The sequence below is a fragment of the Bombina bombina genome, chromosome 3, assembly GCF_027579735.1.
Source record: "Bombina bombina isolate aBomBom1 chromosome 3, aBomBom1.pri, whole genome shotgun sequence".
Lineage (NCBI taxonomy): Eukaryota > Metazoa > Chordata > Amphibia > Anura > Bombinatoridae > Bombina > Bombina bombina.
In genome coordinates, this window is record NC_069501.1 from 1,062,129,152 (window position 1) to 1,062,142,828 (window position 13,677).

The 13,677-nt window shown below is 41.0% G+C and overlaps 1 protein-coding gene across 1 annotated transcript in view; it reads right to left on the minus strand.

Moving 5' to 3' along the window:
- Window positions 1-13,677, minus strand: part of CSAD (cysteine sulfinic acid decarboxylase) — a 144,009-nt gene that overhangs the window by 85,078 nt on the left and 45,254 nt on the right. The window contains exon 4 of the mRNA XM_053708322.1: window positions 2,082-2,188. Within this exon, the coding sequence (XP_053564297.1) occupies window positions 2,082-2,188 (107 nt within the window). The remainder of the gene's footprint in view (window positions 1-2,081; window positions 2,189-13,677) is intronic.

The following is a 13,677-nucleotide window of genomic DNA, read 5'->3' on the forward strand; positions in this document are numbered from 1 at the left end:
TGTGGAGGGGGGCGGGATCGTGGGCGGGGATGCCAGACGCGCGCACTGACGCGCGCACGTGCACGGGAGGGTGGGGGCGGGCGCGTGCACGGGGAGGGAGCGGGTGGGAACCGCTACACACAGAAAAAAAAGTTTAAGAAAATAAAAAAAAAACGTTTAAAAAAATGTACAAAATCAGATAAAAAACGCATCAGTTAGGTGGTGGGGGTTGGTCTGTGGGGAGGGGGAAGCTACACTACAGAAAAACCGGGGATAAAAATAAAAAAACCCTTATTTTCTTGCAAACTGGGTACTGGCAGACAGCTGCCAGTACCAAAGATGGCCCCCAATAAGGCAGAGGGGAGGGTTAGAGAGCGGTTTTGGGGGGGGGATCAGGGAGGTTGGGGGCTAAGGGGGGGATCCTACACAGTAGCATATGTAAATATGCTAAAACATTTTATTATTATTTTTAAAAACCCTTTTATTTTAGTACTGGCAGACTTTCTGCCAGTACTTAAGATGGCGGGGACAATTGTGGGGTGGGGGAGGGAAGGGAGCTGTTTGGGAGGGATCAGGGGGTGGGATGTGTCAGGTGGGAGGCTGATCTCTACACTAAAGCTAAAATTAACCCTGCAAGCTTCCTACAAACTCCCTAATTAACCCCTTCACTGCTAGCCATAATACACGTGTGAGGCGCAGCAGCATTTAGCGGCCTTCTAATTACCAGAAAGCAACGCCAAAGACATATATGTCTGCTATTTCTGAACAAAGGGGATCCCAGAGAAGCATTTACAACCATTTGTGCCATAATTGCACAAGCTGTTTGTAAATGATTTCAGTAAGAAACCTAAAATTGTGAAAAATTTAAAGTTTTTTTTAATTTGATCGCATTTGGCGGTGAAATGGTGGCATGAAATATACCAAAATGGGCCTAGATCAATACTTGGGGTCGTCTACTACACTACACTAAAGCTAAAATTAACCCTACAAGCTCCCTAAAAGCTCCCTAATTAACCCCTTAACTGCTGGGCATAATACACGTGTGGTGCGCAGTGGCATTTAGCGGCCTTCTAATTACCAAAAAGCAATGCCAAAGCCATATATGTCTGCTATTTCTGAACAAAGGGGATCCCAGAGAAGCATTTACAACCATTTATGCCATAATTGCACAAGCTGTTTGTAAATAATTTCAGTGAGAAACCGAAAGTTTGTGAAAAAATTTGTGAAAAAGTGAACAATTTTTTGTATTTGATCGCATTTGGCGGTGAAATGGTGGTATGAAATATACCAAAATTGGCCTAGATCAATACTTTGGGATGTCTACTAAAAAAAAATATATACATGTCATGGGATATTCAGGGATTCCTGAAAGATATTAGTGTTCTAATGTAACTAGCGCTAATTTTGAAAAAAAATGGTTTGGAAATAGCAAAGTGCTACTTGTGTTTATGGCCCTATAACTTGCAAAGAAGATGTAAACATTGGGTATTTCTAAACTCAGGACAAAATTTAGAAGCTATTTAGCATGGGTGTTTTTTGGTGGTTGTAGATGTGTAACAGAGTTTGGGGGTCAAAGTTAGAAAAAGTGTGTTTTTTTCCATTTTTCCTCATATTTTATAATTTTTTTTATAGTAAATTATAAGAAATGATGAAAATAATGGTATCTTTAGAAAGTCCATTTAATGGCGAGAAAAACGGTATATAATATGTGTGGGTACAGTAAATGAGCAAGAGGAAAATTACAGCTAAACACAAGCACTGCAGAAATGTAAAAATAGCCCTGGTCCCAAACGGACAGAAAATGGAAAAGTGCTGTGGTCATTAAGGGGTTAAACATATATATATATAGGCAACACTGTTACAGAATGATTGCATAATAATATTCAAAATACTAATATACAAAACCGTGTATACATTTTATGTTGACTATTGATTGTCATTTTTAGTGTTTTTATTAATAATAATAGACCATAGATTAAGAATACATCTTGACTATACATATATTTAAATGTTTCAGCTAAGTTGACAGTCCAGTTTGTGGCGCTCTCCTTTTTAACTCAAATAATAATTTGTCTTTGTTGGGGAAGCCAGCAATGTGGTACCTGGGCAGAATATTCCATCTCCTGTTTTCCAGCCAATAAAATGCCATAGGGTTGTGAGTACTTCCTCTTCCATCAGAACAAAAACAGGCGCAACCTCATAGGTGTATCTGCATGAGTGCAATGTAGACAACTTTCAGAAAGACTAAATTAAATTTGTCTTTATCCTGATATAAATACATTCAGTTTATGTTTTAACACAATACTCCAATCCCTAATTTGGTTTCTGCAGCAGCATATTGCTCTGCGATGATTTTTCCAATCATAAATATTATTATATATTATATAGCTGGTTGTGCAGTATTATAAAAATCCCCGTAATAATTAGCTTATGTATTAATTAAATTAAGAGGCTGGAAAGGCAATTTGCAGAGCAAAGGTAGCTATATGATGACAGGCATACGTCTTTGAGTTTAAAGTGTCTCTCGACCAAAAAGCATAAAGGATTATTTAATATTGTTTAAAAAAATACACCTGTGTGTATTTGCAGTTAGTTTCTGCACATCTTGCTTGTTTATTAATGAAGTGTAAACTAATTATTATAAACACTTTTTATAACCACTGATACCTTTCTATAACTTTTAGTGTAGCAAGGTTAGGTTATTGGTTTTCTTTGTTAAGTTATCTAATGTAAGTTTATGAAGATTTTGATTCCTTTAAGTGACACAGTAATTCAGTTGTACTAGCAAACAGGAGGTTAAACTAACTTGTTTGAGATATGGACACATACATAAATGATATAATAACAAAATGTATTTACAAGTAACAGTTAGTGATGTTGTGAACCTAAAATTCTCGGTTCGCGAACGGCGGACTCGAACTTCCGGTATTGTTCGCGAACCCGCGAACTGCCATTGAATTCAATAGGCAGGCGAACTTTAAAACCTACAAGGACTCTTTCTGGCCACAATAGTGATGGAAAAGTTGTTTCAAGGGTACTAACACCTGGACTGTCGCATGCTGGAGGGGGATCCCTGGCAAAACTCCCATGGAAAATTACATAGTTTATGCAGAGTCTGCTTTCTCCAACATAGGTGTGTCCGGTCCACGGCGTCATCCTTACTTGTGGGATATTCTCTTCCCCAACAGGAAATGGCAAAGAGCCCAGCAAAGCTGGTCACATGATCCCCCTTAGGCTCCGCCTTCCCCAGTCATTCTCTTTGCCGTTGTACAGGCAACATCTCCACGGAAATGGCTTAGAGTTTTTTGGTGTTTAAATGTAGTTTTATTGCTTCAATCAAGAGTTTGTTATTTTAAAATAGTGCTGGTATGTACTATTTACTCTGAAACAGAAAAGAGATGAAGATTTCTGTTTGTAAGAGGAAGATGATTTTAGCAACCGTTACTAAAATCGATGGCTGTTCCACACAGGACTGTTGAGATGAAGTAACTTCAGTTGGGGGAACAGTGTGCAGACTTTTACTGCTTGAAGTATGACACATTTCTAACAAGACTTGGTAATGCTGGAAGCTGTCATTTTCCCTATGGGATCCGGTAAGCCATTTTAATTACAATTTATAAAGGGCTTCACAAGGGCTTTAAAGACTGGTAGACATTTTTCTGGGCTAAAACGTTTGTTTTATAAGCATGTTTAATGGTTTATTACTCTGAGGAGTTGTTTTTATCTGGGTATGTTGGTAATAAAAACGGCAGGCACTGTTTTGGACACCTTTTTCACTGGGGGCCTTCTCTAGTCTTAGGCAGAGCCTCAGTTTCGCGCCACTAATGCGCAGTTGTTTTTGGGAGTCAGAGCATGCAGATGCATGTGTGAGGAGCTCAGATACACTGAAAAAGCGTGCTGAAGGCGTCATTTGGTATCGTATTCCCCTCTGGGCTTGGTTGGGTCTCAGCAAAGCAGATACCAGGGACTGTATAGGGGTTAAATGTAAAAACGGCTCCGGTTCCGTTATTTTTAGAGTTAAATCTTTCAAATTTGGTGTGCAAAATATTCAAGGCTTTATGACACTGTGGTGAAATTTTGGTGAATTTTGGACAATTCCTTCATACTTTTTCGCATATTCAGTAATAAAGTGTGTTCAGTTTAAAATGTAAAGTGACAGTAACGGTTTTATTTTAAAACGTTTTTTTGTACTTTGTTATCAAGTTTATGCCTGTTTATCATGTCTGTACCTTCAGATAGACTATGTTCTGTATGTCAGGAAGCCAAAGTTCCTTCTCATTTAAATATATGTGATGCATGTGATAGTGAAAATGATGCCCAAGATGATTCCTCTAGTGAGGGGAGTAAGCATGGTACTGCATCATCCCCTTATGTGTCTACACCAGTCTTGCCCACACAAGAGGCCCCTAGTACATCTAGTGCGCCTATTATTCTTACTATGTAATGGATAATTCTATTAAAAACATTTTAGCCAAAATGCCCACTTATCAGCGAAAGCGCGACTGCTCTGTTTTAGATACTGTAGAGCATGAGGGCGCAGATGATAATGGTTCTGACATGCCCTTACACCAGTCTGAAGGGGCTAGGGAGGTTTTGTCTGAGGGAGAAATTTCAGATTCAGGAAAAATTTCTCAACAAGCTGAACCTGATGTTATTACATTCAAATTTAAATTGGAACATCTCCGCGCTCTGCTTAAGGAGGTGCTTTCTACTCTGGATGATTGTGACAATTTGGTCGTTCCAGAGAAATTATGTAAGATGGACAAGTTTCTAGAGGTCCCGGTGCCCCCCGAAGCTTTTCCTATACCCAAGCGGGTGGTGGATATTGTAAACAAAGAATGGGAAAGGCCCGGCATACCTTTTGTCCCTCCCCCTATATTTAAGAAATTGTTTCCTATAATCGACCCCAGAAAGGACTTATGGCAGACAGTCCCTAAGGTCGAGGGGGCGGTCTCTACCTTAAACAAACGCACCACTATCCCTATAGAAGATAGTTGTGCTTTCAAAGATCCTATGGATAAAAAGTTAGAAGGTTTGCTTAAAAAGATGTTTGTTCAGCAAGGTTACCTTCTACAGCCAATTTCATGCATTGTTCCTGTTACTACAGCAGCGTCTTTTTGGTTTGATGAACTAGAAAAGTCGCTAGATAAAGCTACCCCTTTGGAGGAGATTATGGACAGAATTCGTGCTCTTAAATTGGCTAATTCTTTTACTCTAGACGCTACCCTGCAATTAGCTAGATTAGCGGCGAAAAATTCAGGGTTTGCTATTGTGGCGCGCAGAGCGCTATGGCTAAAATCTTGGTCAGCGGATGCGTCATCCAAGAACAAATTGCTTAATATTCCTTTCAAGGGGAAAACGCTGTTTGGCCCTGACTTGAAAGAGATTATTTCAGATATCACTGGGGGAAAGGGCCATGCCCTTCCTCAGGATAGGTCTTTCAAGGCTAAAAATAAGCCTAATTTTCGTCCCTTTCGTAGAAACGGACCAGCCTCAAGCTCTACGCCCTCTAAGCAAGAGGGTAATACGTCTCAAGCCAAGCCAGCCTGGAAGCCCATGCAAGGCTGGAACAAAGGCAAGCAGGCCAAGAAACCTGCCACTGCTACCAAGACAGCATGAGATGTTGGCCCCCGATCCGGGACCGGATCTGGTGGGGGGCAGACTTTCTCTCTTCACTCAGGCATGGGCAAGAGATGTTCTGGATCCTTGGGCTCTAGAAATAGTCTCCCAAGGTTATCTTCTGGAATTCAAGGAACTACCCCCAAGGGGAAGATTCCACAGGTCTCAATTGTCTTCAGACCACATAAAAAAACAGGCATTCTTACATTGTGTAGAAGACCTGTTAAAAATGGGAGTGATCAATCCTGTTCCATTGAAGGAACGAGGGATGGGATTCTACTCAAATCTGTTCATAGTTCCCAAAAAAGAGGGAACATTCAGACCAATCTTGGATCTCAAGATCTTAAACAAATTTCTCAGGGTTCCATCGTTCAAGATGGAAACCATTCGAACAATTCTTCCTACCATCCAGGAAGGTCAATTCATGACCACGGTGGATTTAAAGGATGCGTATCTACATATTCCTATCCACAAGGAACATCATCGGTTCCTAAGGTTCGCGTTTCTGGACAAACATTACCAGTTCGTGGCACTTCCATTCGGATTAGCCACTGCCCCAAGAATTTTCACAAAGGTACTAGGGTCCCTTCTAGCGGTGTTAAGACCGAGGGGCATTGCAGTAGTACCTTACTTGGACGACATTCTAATTCAAGCGTCGTCCCTGCCACAGGCAAAGGCTCATACGGACATTGTCCTAGCCTTTCTCAGATGTCACGGGTGGAAAGTGAACGTAGAGAAAAGTTCTCTGTCTCCGTCAACAAGAGTCCCCTTCTTGGGAACAATAATAGACTCTTTAGAAATGAAGATTTTTCTGACAGACGCCAGAAAATCAAAACTTCTAAACTCTTGTCAAGTACTTCATTCTGTTCTTCTTCCTTCCATAGCGCAGTGCATGGAAGTAATAGGTTTGATGGTGGCGGCAATGGACATAGTTCCTTTTGCGCGAATTCATCTAAGACCATTACAACTGTGCATGCTCAGACAGTGGAATGGGGATTATACAGACTTGTCTCCATCGATACAAGTAGATCAGATGACCAGAGACTCACTCCGTTGGTGGCTGACCCTGGACAACCTGTCACAAGGGATGAGCTTCCGCAGACCGGAGTGGGTCATTGTTACGACCGACGCCAGTCTGGTGGGCTGGGGCGCGGTCTGGGAACCCCTGAAAGCTCAGGGGCTTTGGTCTCGGGAAGAATCTCTTCTACCGATAAACATTCTGGAACTGAGAGCGATATTCAATGCTCTCAGAGCTTGGCCTCAGCTTGCAAAGGCCAAATTCATAAGGTTTCAATCAGACAACATGACGACTGTTGCGTATATCAACCATCAGGGGGGAACAAGGAGTTCCCTGGCGATGGAAGAAGTGACCAAAATAATTCAATGGGCGGAGAATCACTCCTGCCACTTGTCTGCAATCCACATCCCAGGAGTGGAAAATTGGGAAGCGGATTTTCTGAGTCGTCAGACATTTCATCCGGGGGAGTGGGAACTCCATCCGGAAATGTTTGCCCAAATAATTCAATTGTGGGGCATTCCAGACATGGATCTGATGGCGTCTCGTCAGAACTTCAAGGTTCCTTGCTACGGGTCCAGATCCAGGGATCCCAAGGCGGCTCTAGTGGATGCACTAGTAGCACCTTGGACCTTCAACCTAGCTTATGTGTTCCCACCGTTTCCTCTCATTCCCAGGCTGGTAGCCAGGATCAAACAGGAGAGGGTATCGGTGATCTTGATAGCTCCTGCGTGGCCACGCAGGACTTGGTATGCAGACCTGGTGAATATGTCATCAGCTCCACCATGGAAGCTACCTCTGAGACAGGACCTTCTTGTTCAAGGTCCGTTCGAACATCCGAATCTGGCCTCACTCCAACTGACTGCTTGGAGATTGAACGCTTGATTTTATCAAAGCGAGGGTTCTCAGATTCTGTCATTGATACTCTTGTTCAGGCTAGAAAGCCTGTAACTAGGAAAATCTACCATAAAATATGGAAAAAATATATCTGTTGGTGCGAATCTAAAGGATTCCCATGGAACAAGATAAAAATTCCTAGGATTCTATCCTTTCTTCAAGAGGGTTTGGAGAAAGGATTATCTGCAAGTTCTTTGAAGGGACAGATTTCTGCTTTATCTGTTTTACTTCACAAAAAGCTGGCGGCTGTACCAGACGTTCAGGCTTTTGTTCAGGCTCTGGTTAGAATCAAGCCTGTTTACAAACCTTTGACTCCTCCCTGGAGTCTCAATTTAGTTCTTTCAGTTCTTCAGGGGATTCCGTTTGAACCCCTATATTCCGTTGATATAAAGTTATTATCTTGGAAAGTTTTGTTTTTGGTTGCAATCTCTTCTGCTAGAAGAGTTTCAGAGTTATCTGCTCTGCAGTGTTCTCCTCCATATCTGGTGTTCCATGCAGATAAGGTGGTTTTGCGTACTAAACCTGGTTTTCTTCCGAAAGTTGTTTCTAATAAAAATATTAACCAGGAGATAGTCGTGCCTTCTTTGTGTCCTAATCCAGTTTCAAAGAAGGAACGTTTGTTGCACAACTTAGATGTAGTTCGTGCTCTCAAATTTTACTTAGCAGCTACTAAGGATTTCAGACAAACATCTTCTTTGTTTGTTGTTTATTCTGGTAAAAGGAGAGGTCAAAAAGCAACTTCTACCTCTCTCTCTTTCTGGCTTAAAAACATTATCCGATTGGCTTATGAGACTGCCGGACGGCAGCCTCCTGAAAGAATCACAGCTCACTCCACTAGGGCTGTGGCTTCCACTTGGGCCTTCAAGAACGAGGCTTCTGTTGATCAGATATGTAAGGCAGCGACTTGGTCTTCACTGCACACTTTTGCCAAATTCTACAAATTTGATACTTTTGCTTCTTCTGAGGCTATTTTTGGGAGAAAGGTTTTGCAAACCGTGGTGCCTTCCATCTAGGCGACCTGATTTGTTCCCTCCCATCATCCGTGTCCTAAAGCTTTGGTATTGGTTCCCACAAGTAAGGATGACGCCGTGGACCGGACACACCTATGTTGGAGAAAACAGAATTTATGCTTACCTGATAAATTACTTTCTCCAACGGTGTGTCCGGTCCACGGCCCGCCCTGGTTTTTGATCAGGTCTGTTGAATTATTTTCTCTAACTACAGTCACCACGGTATCATATGATTTCTCCTATGCATATTCCTCCTTTACGTCGGTCGAATGACTGGGGAAGGCGGAGCCTAAGGGGGATCATGTGACCAGCTTTGCTGGGCTCTTTGCCATTTCCTGTTGGGGAAGAGAATATCCCACAAGTAAGGATGACGCCGTGGACCGGACACACCGTTGGAGAAAGTAATTTATCAGGTAAGCATAAATTCTGTTTTTAAGCCATAATGGGTCTAAATCAACTAACATTCTCAAAGTGGCTGTCTCAAAACATCCCGGACAGAAGATAGATTGATAGATAGGATAAATAGATATACATAGATTGATAGTTAGATAGAATCGATAGAAGAGAAATACATATATTTGTTAGATATATAATTACCCTAATAAAGTCTAATAATTAAACATGCGTTCTTGGACCCAACTAGCTTGTGTTAATTAGTACTTTTCTTCGCACTTTAATCCATGTTCCCCCCCCCAAGATTTCTTTTTTTATTGAGGTTCCAAAAGCATACAGAATCAATAAAACACAACATTACAGTAATTAGTAGCATTTGACAACTATACAAGGAGCTGTAACTCTGATGGCATACAATACAATTTACAAGCTGGCATAAGAAAATGAGGACTACATATTATATGGTAATTCTAGCTAAAGACAACAATGTTCCATGAGCACATTTTGGTAAAGGAGTCAAGGGATATGAGCTATGTAATGTTGAGTCAAGAGAAGGATGACCTCAAATTTTTTCTTTTTTTTTTAATATAGGTTATATTATGGTAACTAGGCCCAAAGATATTACGAGTAGAAGGCTAAGGAAATACACATGCGAAAATTAGAGGTGGTTTAAAATGTCTCTTTAGGGTTAGGTGAATAATATAGAGTTCTATGTGAAGTTTAAGACTTATATATGATGAGCCCAGTTAGTGAGCCGGGTAATAAGAGAGGGGATGCAGCGGGCAAGAGCCGCTCAAAAAGGGGTGGGGGTATTCTAAAGAAATAAACCGGCCGTCTTAGGGTATGTTATTAAGGGTAGAGAAGCATCTGTAGATTATTAATGGAGACATATATGCAAGTAGGTTTGGCTAAATGGAGGAAAGGGGGCCCAAGAGAAAATGAAAGTAATTATTGGGGGGGTAGGAGCGGAACCCTCATGGTATAGGGCGTTTGGTGGAATCTATAGACAATATAAGACTATGCAGGATAGGGTGAGGAGGAGGGGCATCTGGTTATGAATTGCAATGAATTGGGGATAATTTCTCAGTGATTGGGAACAAGAGTGAGACTCATTGTACATTATAGAAGCAAGGGAACTTAAATGAATAGGAGTGGCCAGGCAGAGTGTAGTATAATATCATATATATCCTAATGAAGCTACATAGGGAGAAGATAACTAGGTGAGTCTCATAGTAGTTACTGGACTAAAATTGTATACAGCTTCGTGGGCATAAACTATAAAGGGGACTATTCTATAATTGTTGGACCTCACATTGCTGCATATATCTAATTGGTAATCTAGTACTGCTCAAAAGAAAAAAAAACACAGAAATAAAAAAAAATAAAAAAAAATTATCTCTAAGGTCCTAACATAAATTAAACCGTTGGGCATAAGTCCAGTAATAGTGAAGGGGTGGGTAATGCTAAGGGTTGTTATATGGGCCATATATAAAAGGGTAGAGGAGCAGATTGTGGGATAACTGGAGGGCAGAGCAAAGTTACCACATATAAACAGCGAAAACAGTAATTTACAGTATACAAGACAGTAGGTTTATGTCATCCAATCATTCCAGCATGTCTAATCTCTTGCCCATTATAGTCTAACCGTCTGTGTCATAAGCAATATATGGTTAATTCACACAACAAGTAGATCACTGACCTCCCTATATATATAGTTAATAGCGTTATGAGGGTGAAACATACATCATCAAACATTAGGCAATTTAAATTTCCCCATTCAAAGGACGGATGTGAGTTGGGTTACAACTAAGAGCTAAGCTTATCTAGATATGTAATGGACATAGTTACATGTATAAAATCTGAGAGAAGTGTGTTTCACAACAAGAATCCCCAAATGTAAACAGCTTAAAAGGGGGGGGAAGTCTAATAAAGCTTCCTAGGGCAACCAAACAAGAAGAACAACTAAACATAAACTAAACAGACCAAAGGATATCATCACCACCTATGAAACAGATGTTAGGCGATCAATAATGTATAACTAATAATGCAGGACAGTTTAAACCCTGGGCTGGGAGTCCATGACACAATAAGCGGCTGTGTTGCTTCATCCGATACCAACCGCTTTGTGAAGGCAAGAACATGGGCGGTTAATCACCATAAGCTCAGTCCCAGTATGCGACACTTTCCGTTGATGGAGCCCTTCAGCTAACAGAGAGTCATCTTGGAGCTTTGCAGGTCCGCATGCTGAAAGGTCCATAGCAAGGCACGGTGAGACCACAACAGAATGTTTCAGAGCAAAGCCTAGCCAGAACCCCCTTTTGACCGGCCGCATCTCCAGCGGGTCCGGCGACGGCTCAGTATCTCCGTGGCAGATGTCAAAGTATGGGCGTGTGGAAAGCGCGGTGTCTGGCGATGCAGTGCCATTTGTCTCTTCGGAGACCTCAGGAGGACTAGCTATGTGCTCAGCAACGTCTGGGTAATGGTGAAAGTCGCCATCACAAACAGACTCTGTTTCCGTTAGAATAGCAGGTAAGCTGTACTCTGAGCTGCGGGTTAGATCCTCAGCGTTGTGAACACTCTCATGTTTCAGTGCCGCCTTGAGGGAGGCATGATAGCCGTCCATCTTGCGTGAGAGCGATTGTAAAAAGGCTGTTATTGTTGTCTCCATCGTAGGGTAGTATATTCCTCTTGCAGATTTTTAAAATAAATAAATAAAGTTGCTCACCCTTCCTCCAGGTGAATACTGCTCCGTGTTTAACTATAACCGGACTACCCAGCTAAATTAGAGGCCGGGGGGGGGAAAGATGGTAAACAAGTGACATAGGCCACCGCCCGTAACCTCAGCCGCTGATGATCGTCTCAGACGCTGTAGTAAAATAAAATAGCTTCATTGAGGATCTATCCTCTTCTCCGGTGGGTGCATAACAAATAAGTTGAGATCAAAGTCACAAAAGCTGAAGATAATAAACTAATTTTTTCTGAGGGAACCGGAGCTGCAAGAAAACACGTCTGATCATGGCTGTGGCTTGGACACGCCCCCCCCGTCTGCTACCTATTTTAACTAGGTTGTGTTTTAAGTACTACCATTCTTAGCACTTTAATCTCTGTAACTCCCCCTATTTGGTGAGGTCTATACGGCCTGGATGATTACCCATACAAAATATAATAAGACATCTGCTCTTGGTATGCGACCCATGGTAACTATGTTGTGTTAATTAGTAATGTCCTTTGCATTTTAATAGCTGTTATTAATGTTATTTAAGTAGGCCTGGCACACAGGCTTGGAAGGCTGTAGAAAAGTGCAATTCTAGGGCACGAGCAAACTGAGGATTAAGATCAACACAAAAATTTTTTTTTTATTTAAATTAATAACTATACTGTCTGTGACAACAATTATGATTGGTGTAAATAGTTGGCTAGACGGCCTGGCACAAAAGGCTGGCAGTGGCAGGCAGGAGGTAAATGAAATTCAATGGCACTAGGAGACTAAATATTTGCAGTCCAAAAAATTATGATTTTTTTTTTAATTACTGTTACAAGAATTGTGATTGGTGCCACTAATTGGCAACTTGGGCCTGGCAGACAGGCTGGCAGATATGAGTCGTGGATGGTAGGTAGGGCAGCAATTTAACACAGTATGCTGTGTAAGTGACAAAAACACAGGACTGATAGAAAATTAAGTTAGATTACACTAGCAAAATATTTTAAAATTTTAGATTTTAATATTAAAATTATGTTAAGAAGTGCAATGCACATATGACTCTATGAGTGGTCGCACTGGCTGGCTGCTACGTAGGGCAGCAATTATAACAACAGTATGCTGTGTAAGTCAGATAGACAGTTAGACACAGGCCTGATAGAAAATACAATTAGATTACACTAGCATAATGATTTAAAGACTTTTTTTTGGAAATTTTAAGAAAAAGGTTAAGCACATACATGAGTCGTGGCTGATAGCCTTGGAAGGGCAGCTATTAAAAACAGTAGTCTCTGTAAGTCGGATACACACACGCCTGATAGAAAATACTATTAGGTTACACTAGAAAAATTATTGAAATTATTTTTTTGGGGGGGAAATTAAAAAAAGGTTAAACACATATGAGTCGTGGCTCATAGACTAGGGAGGGCAGCAAGTAAACACAGTAGGCTCTCTATGTCAGCAAAACACACAGGCCGGATAGAAAATTATATTAGATTACACTAGCAAACAAATTTAAACTTTTTTTTTTTAATATTAAAATTAAGGTGAAGAAGAATAGATATGAGTGCTGGGTGGCTGCCTGGCACAGACCAATTAACCAAAAGACTGAAAAAAAGAGGTATATTAATGCTGAGTGAGCCTGACAGACACAGGCATGATAGTAAATGTAATTAGATTACACTAGCAAAATATTTTTTTTTTTTTTTTTTAATTTAAAATAATGTTATAAACGGATATTAACACTGGTGGCTGCTGGCTGGCACAGAGCAATGAACCAGAGTATATGCTGTGTGACACTGGCCTGATAGAAAATGAAAAAAAATTACACTAGAAAAATAATAAAATGTTTGGGTTAGTTAAATTTAAACTAATGTTGTTAGGGAGATATCAGTGGTGGCAGTAGTCACAGCATATGCTGTGAGCCTTAAACACACAGCTGAAAGCCAGGCAAATGCTAATAAAAAAAAAAAAAAAACGGCACGAAATATAGTCCTAAAAAGGGCTTTTTGGGGTGCTGTGCTTGCAGCAGAGATGAGTGGAGTCCTTCTGGACTGTAAATACAC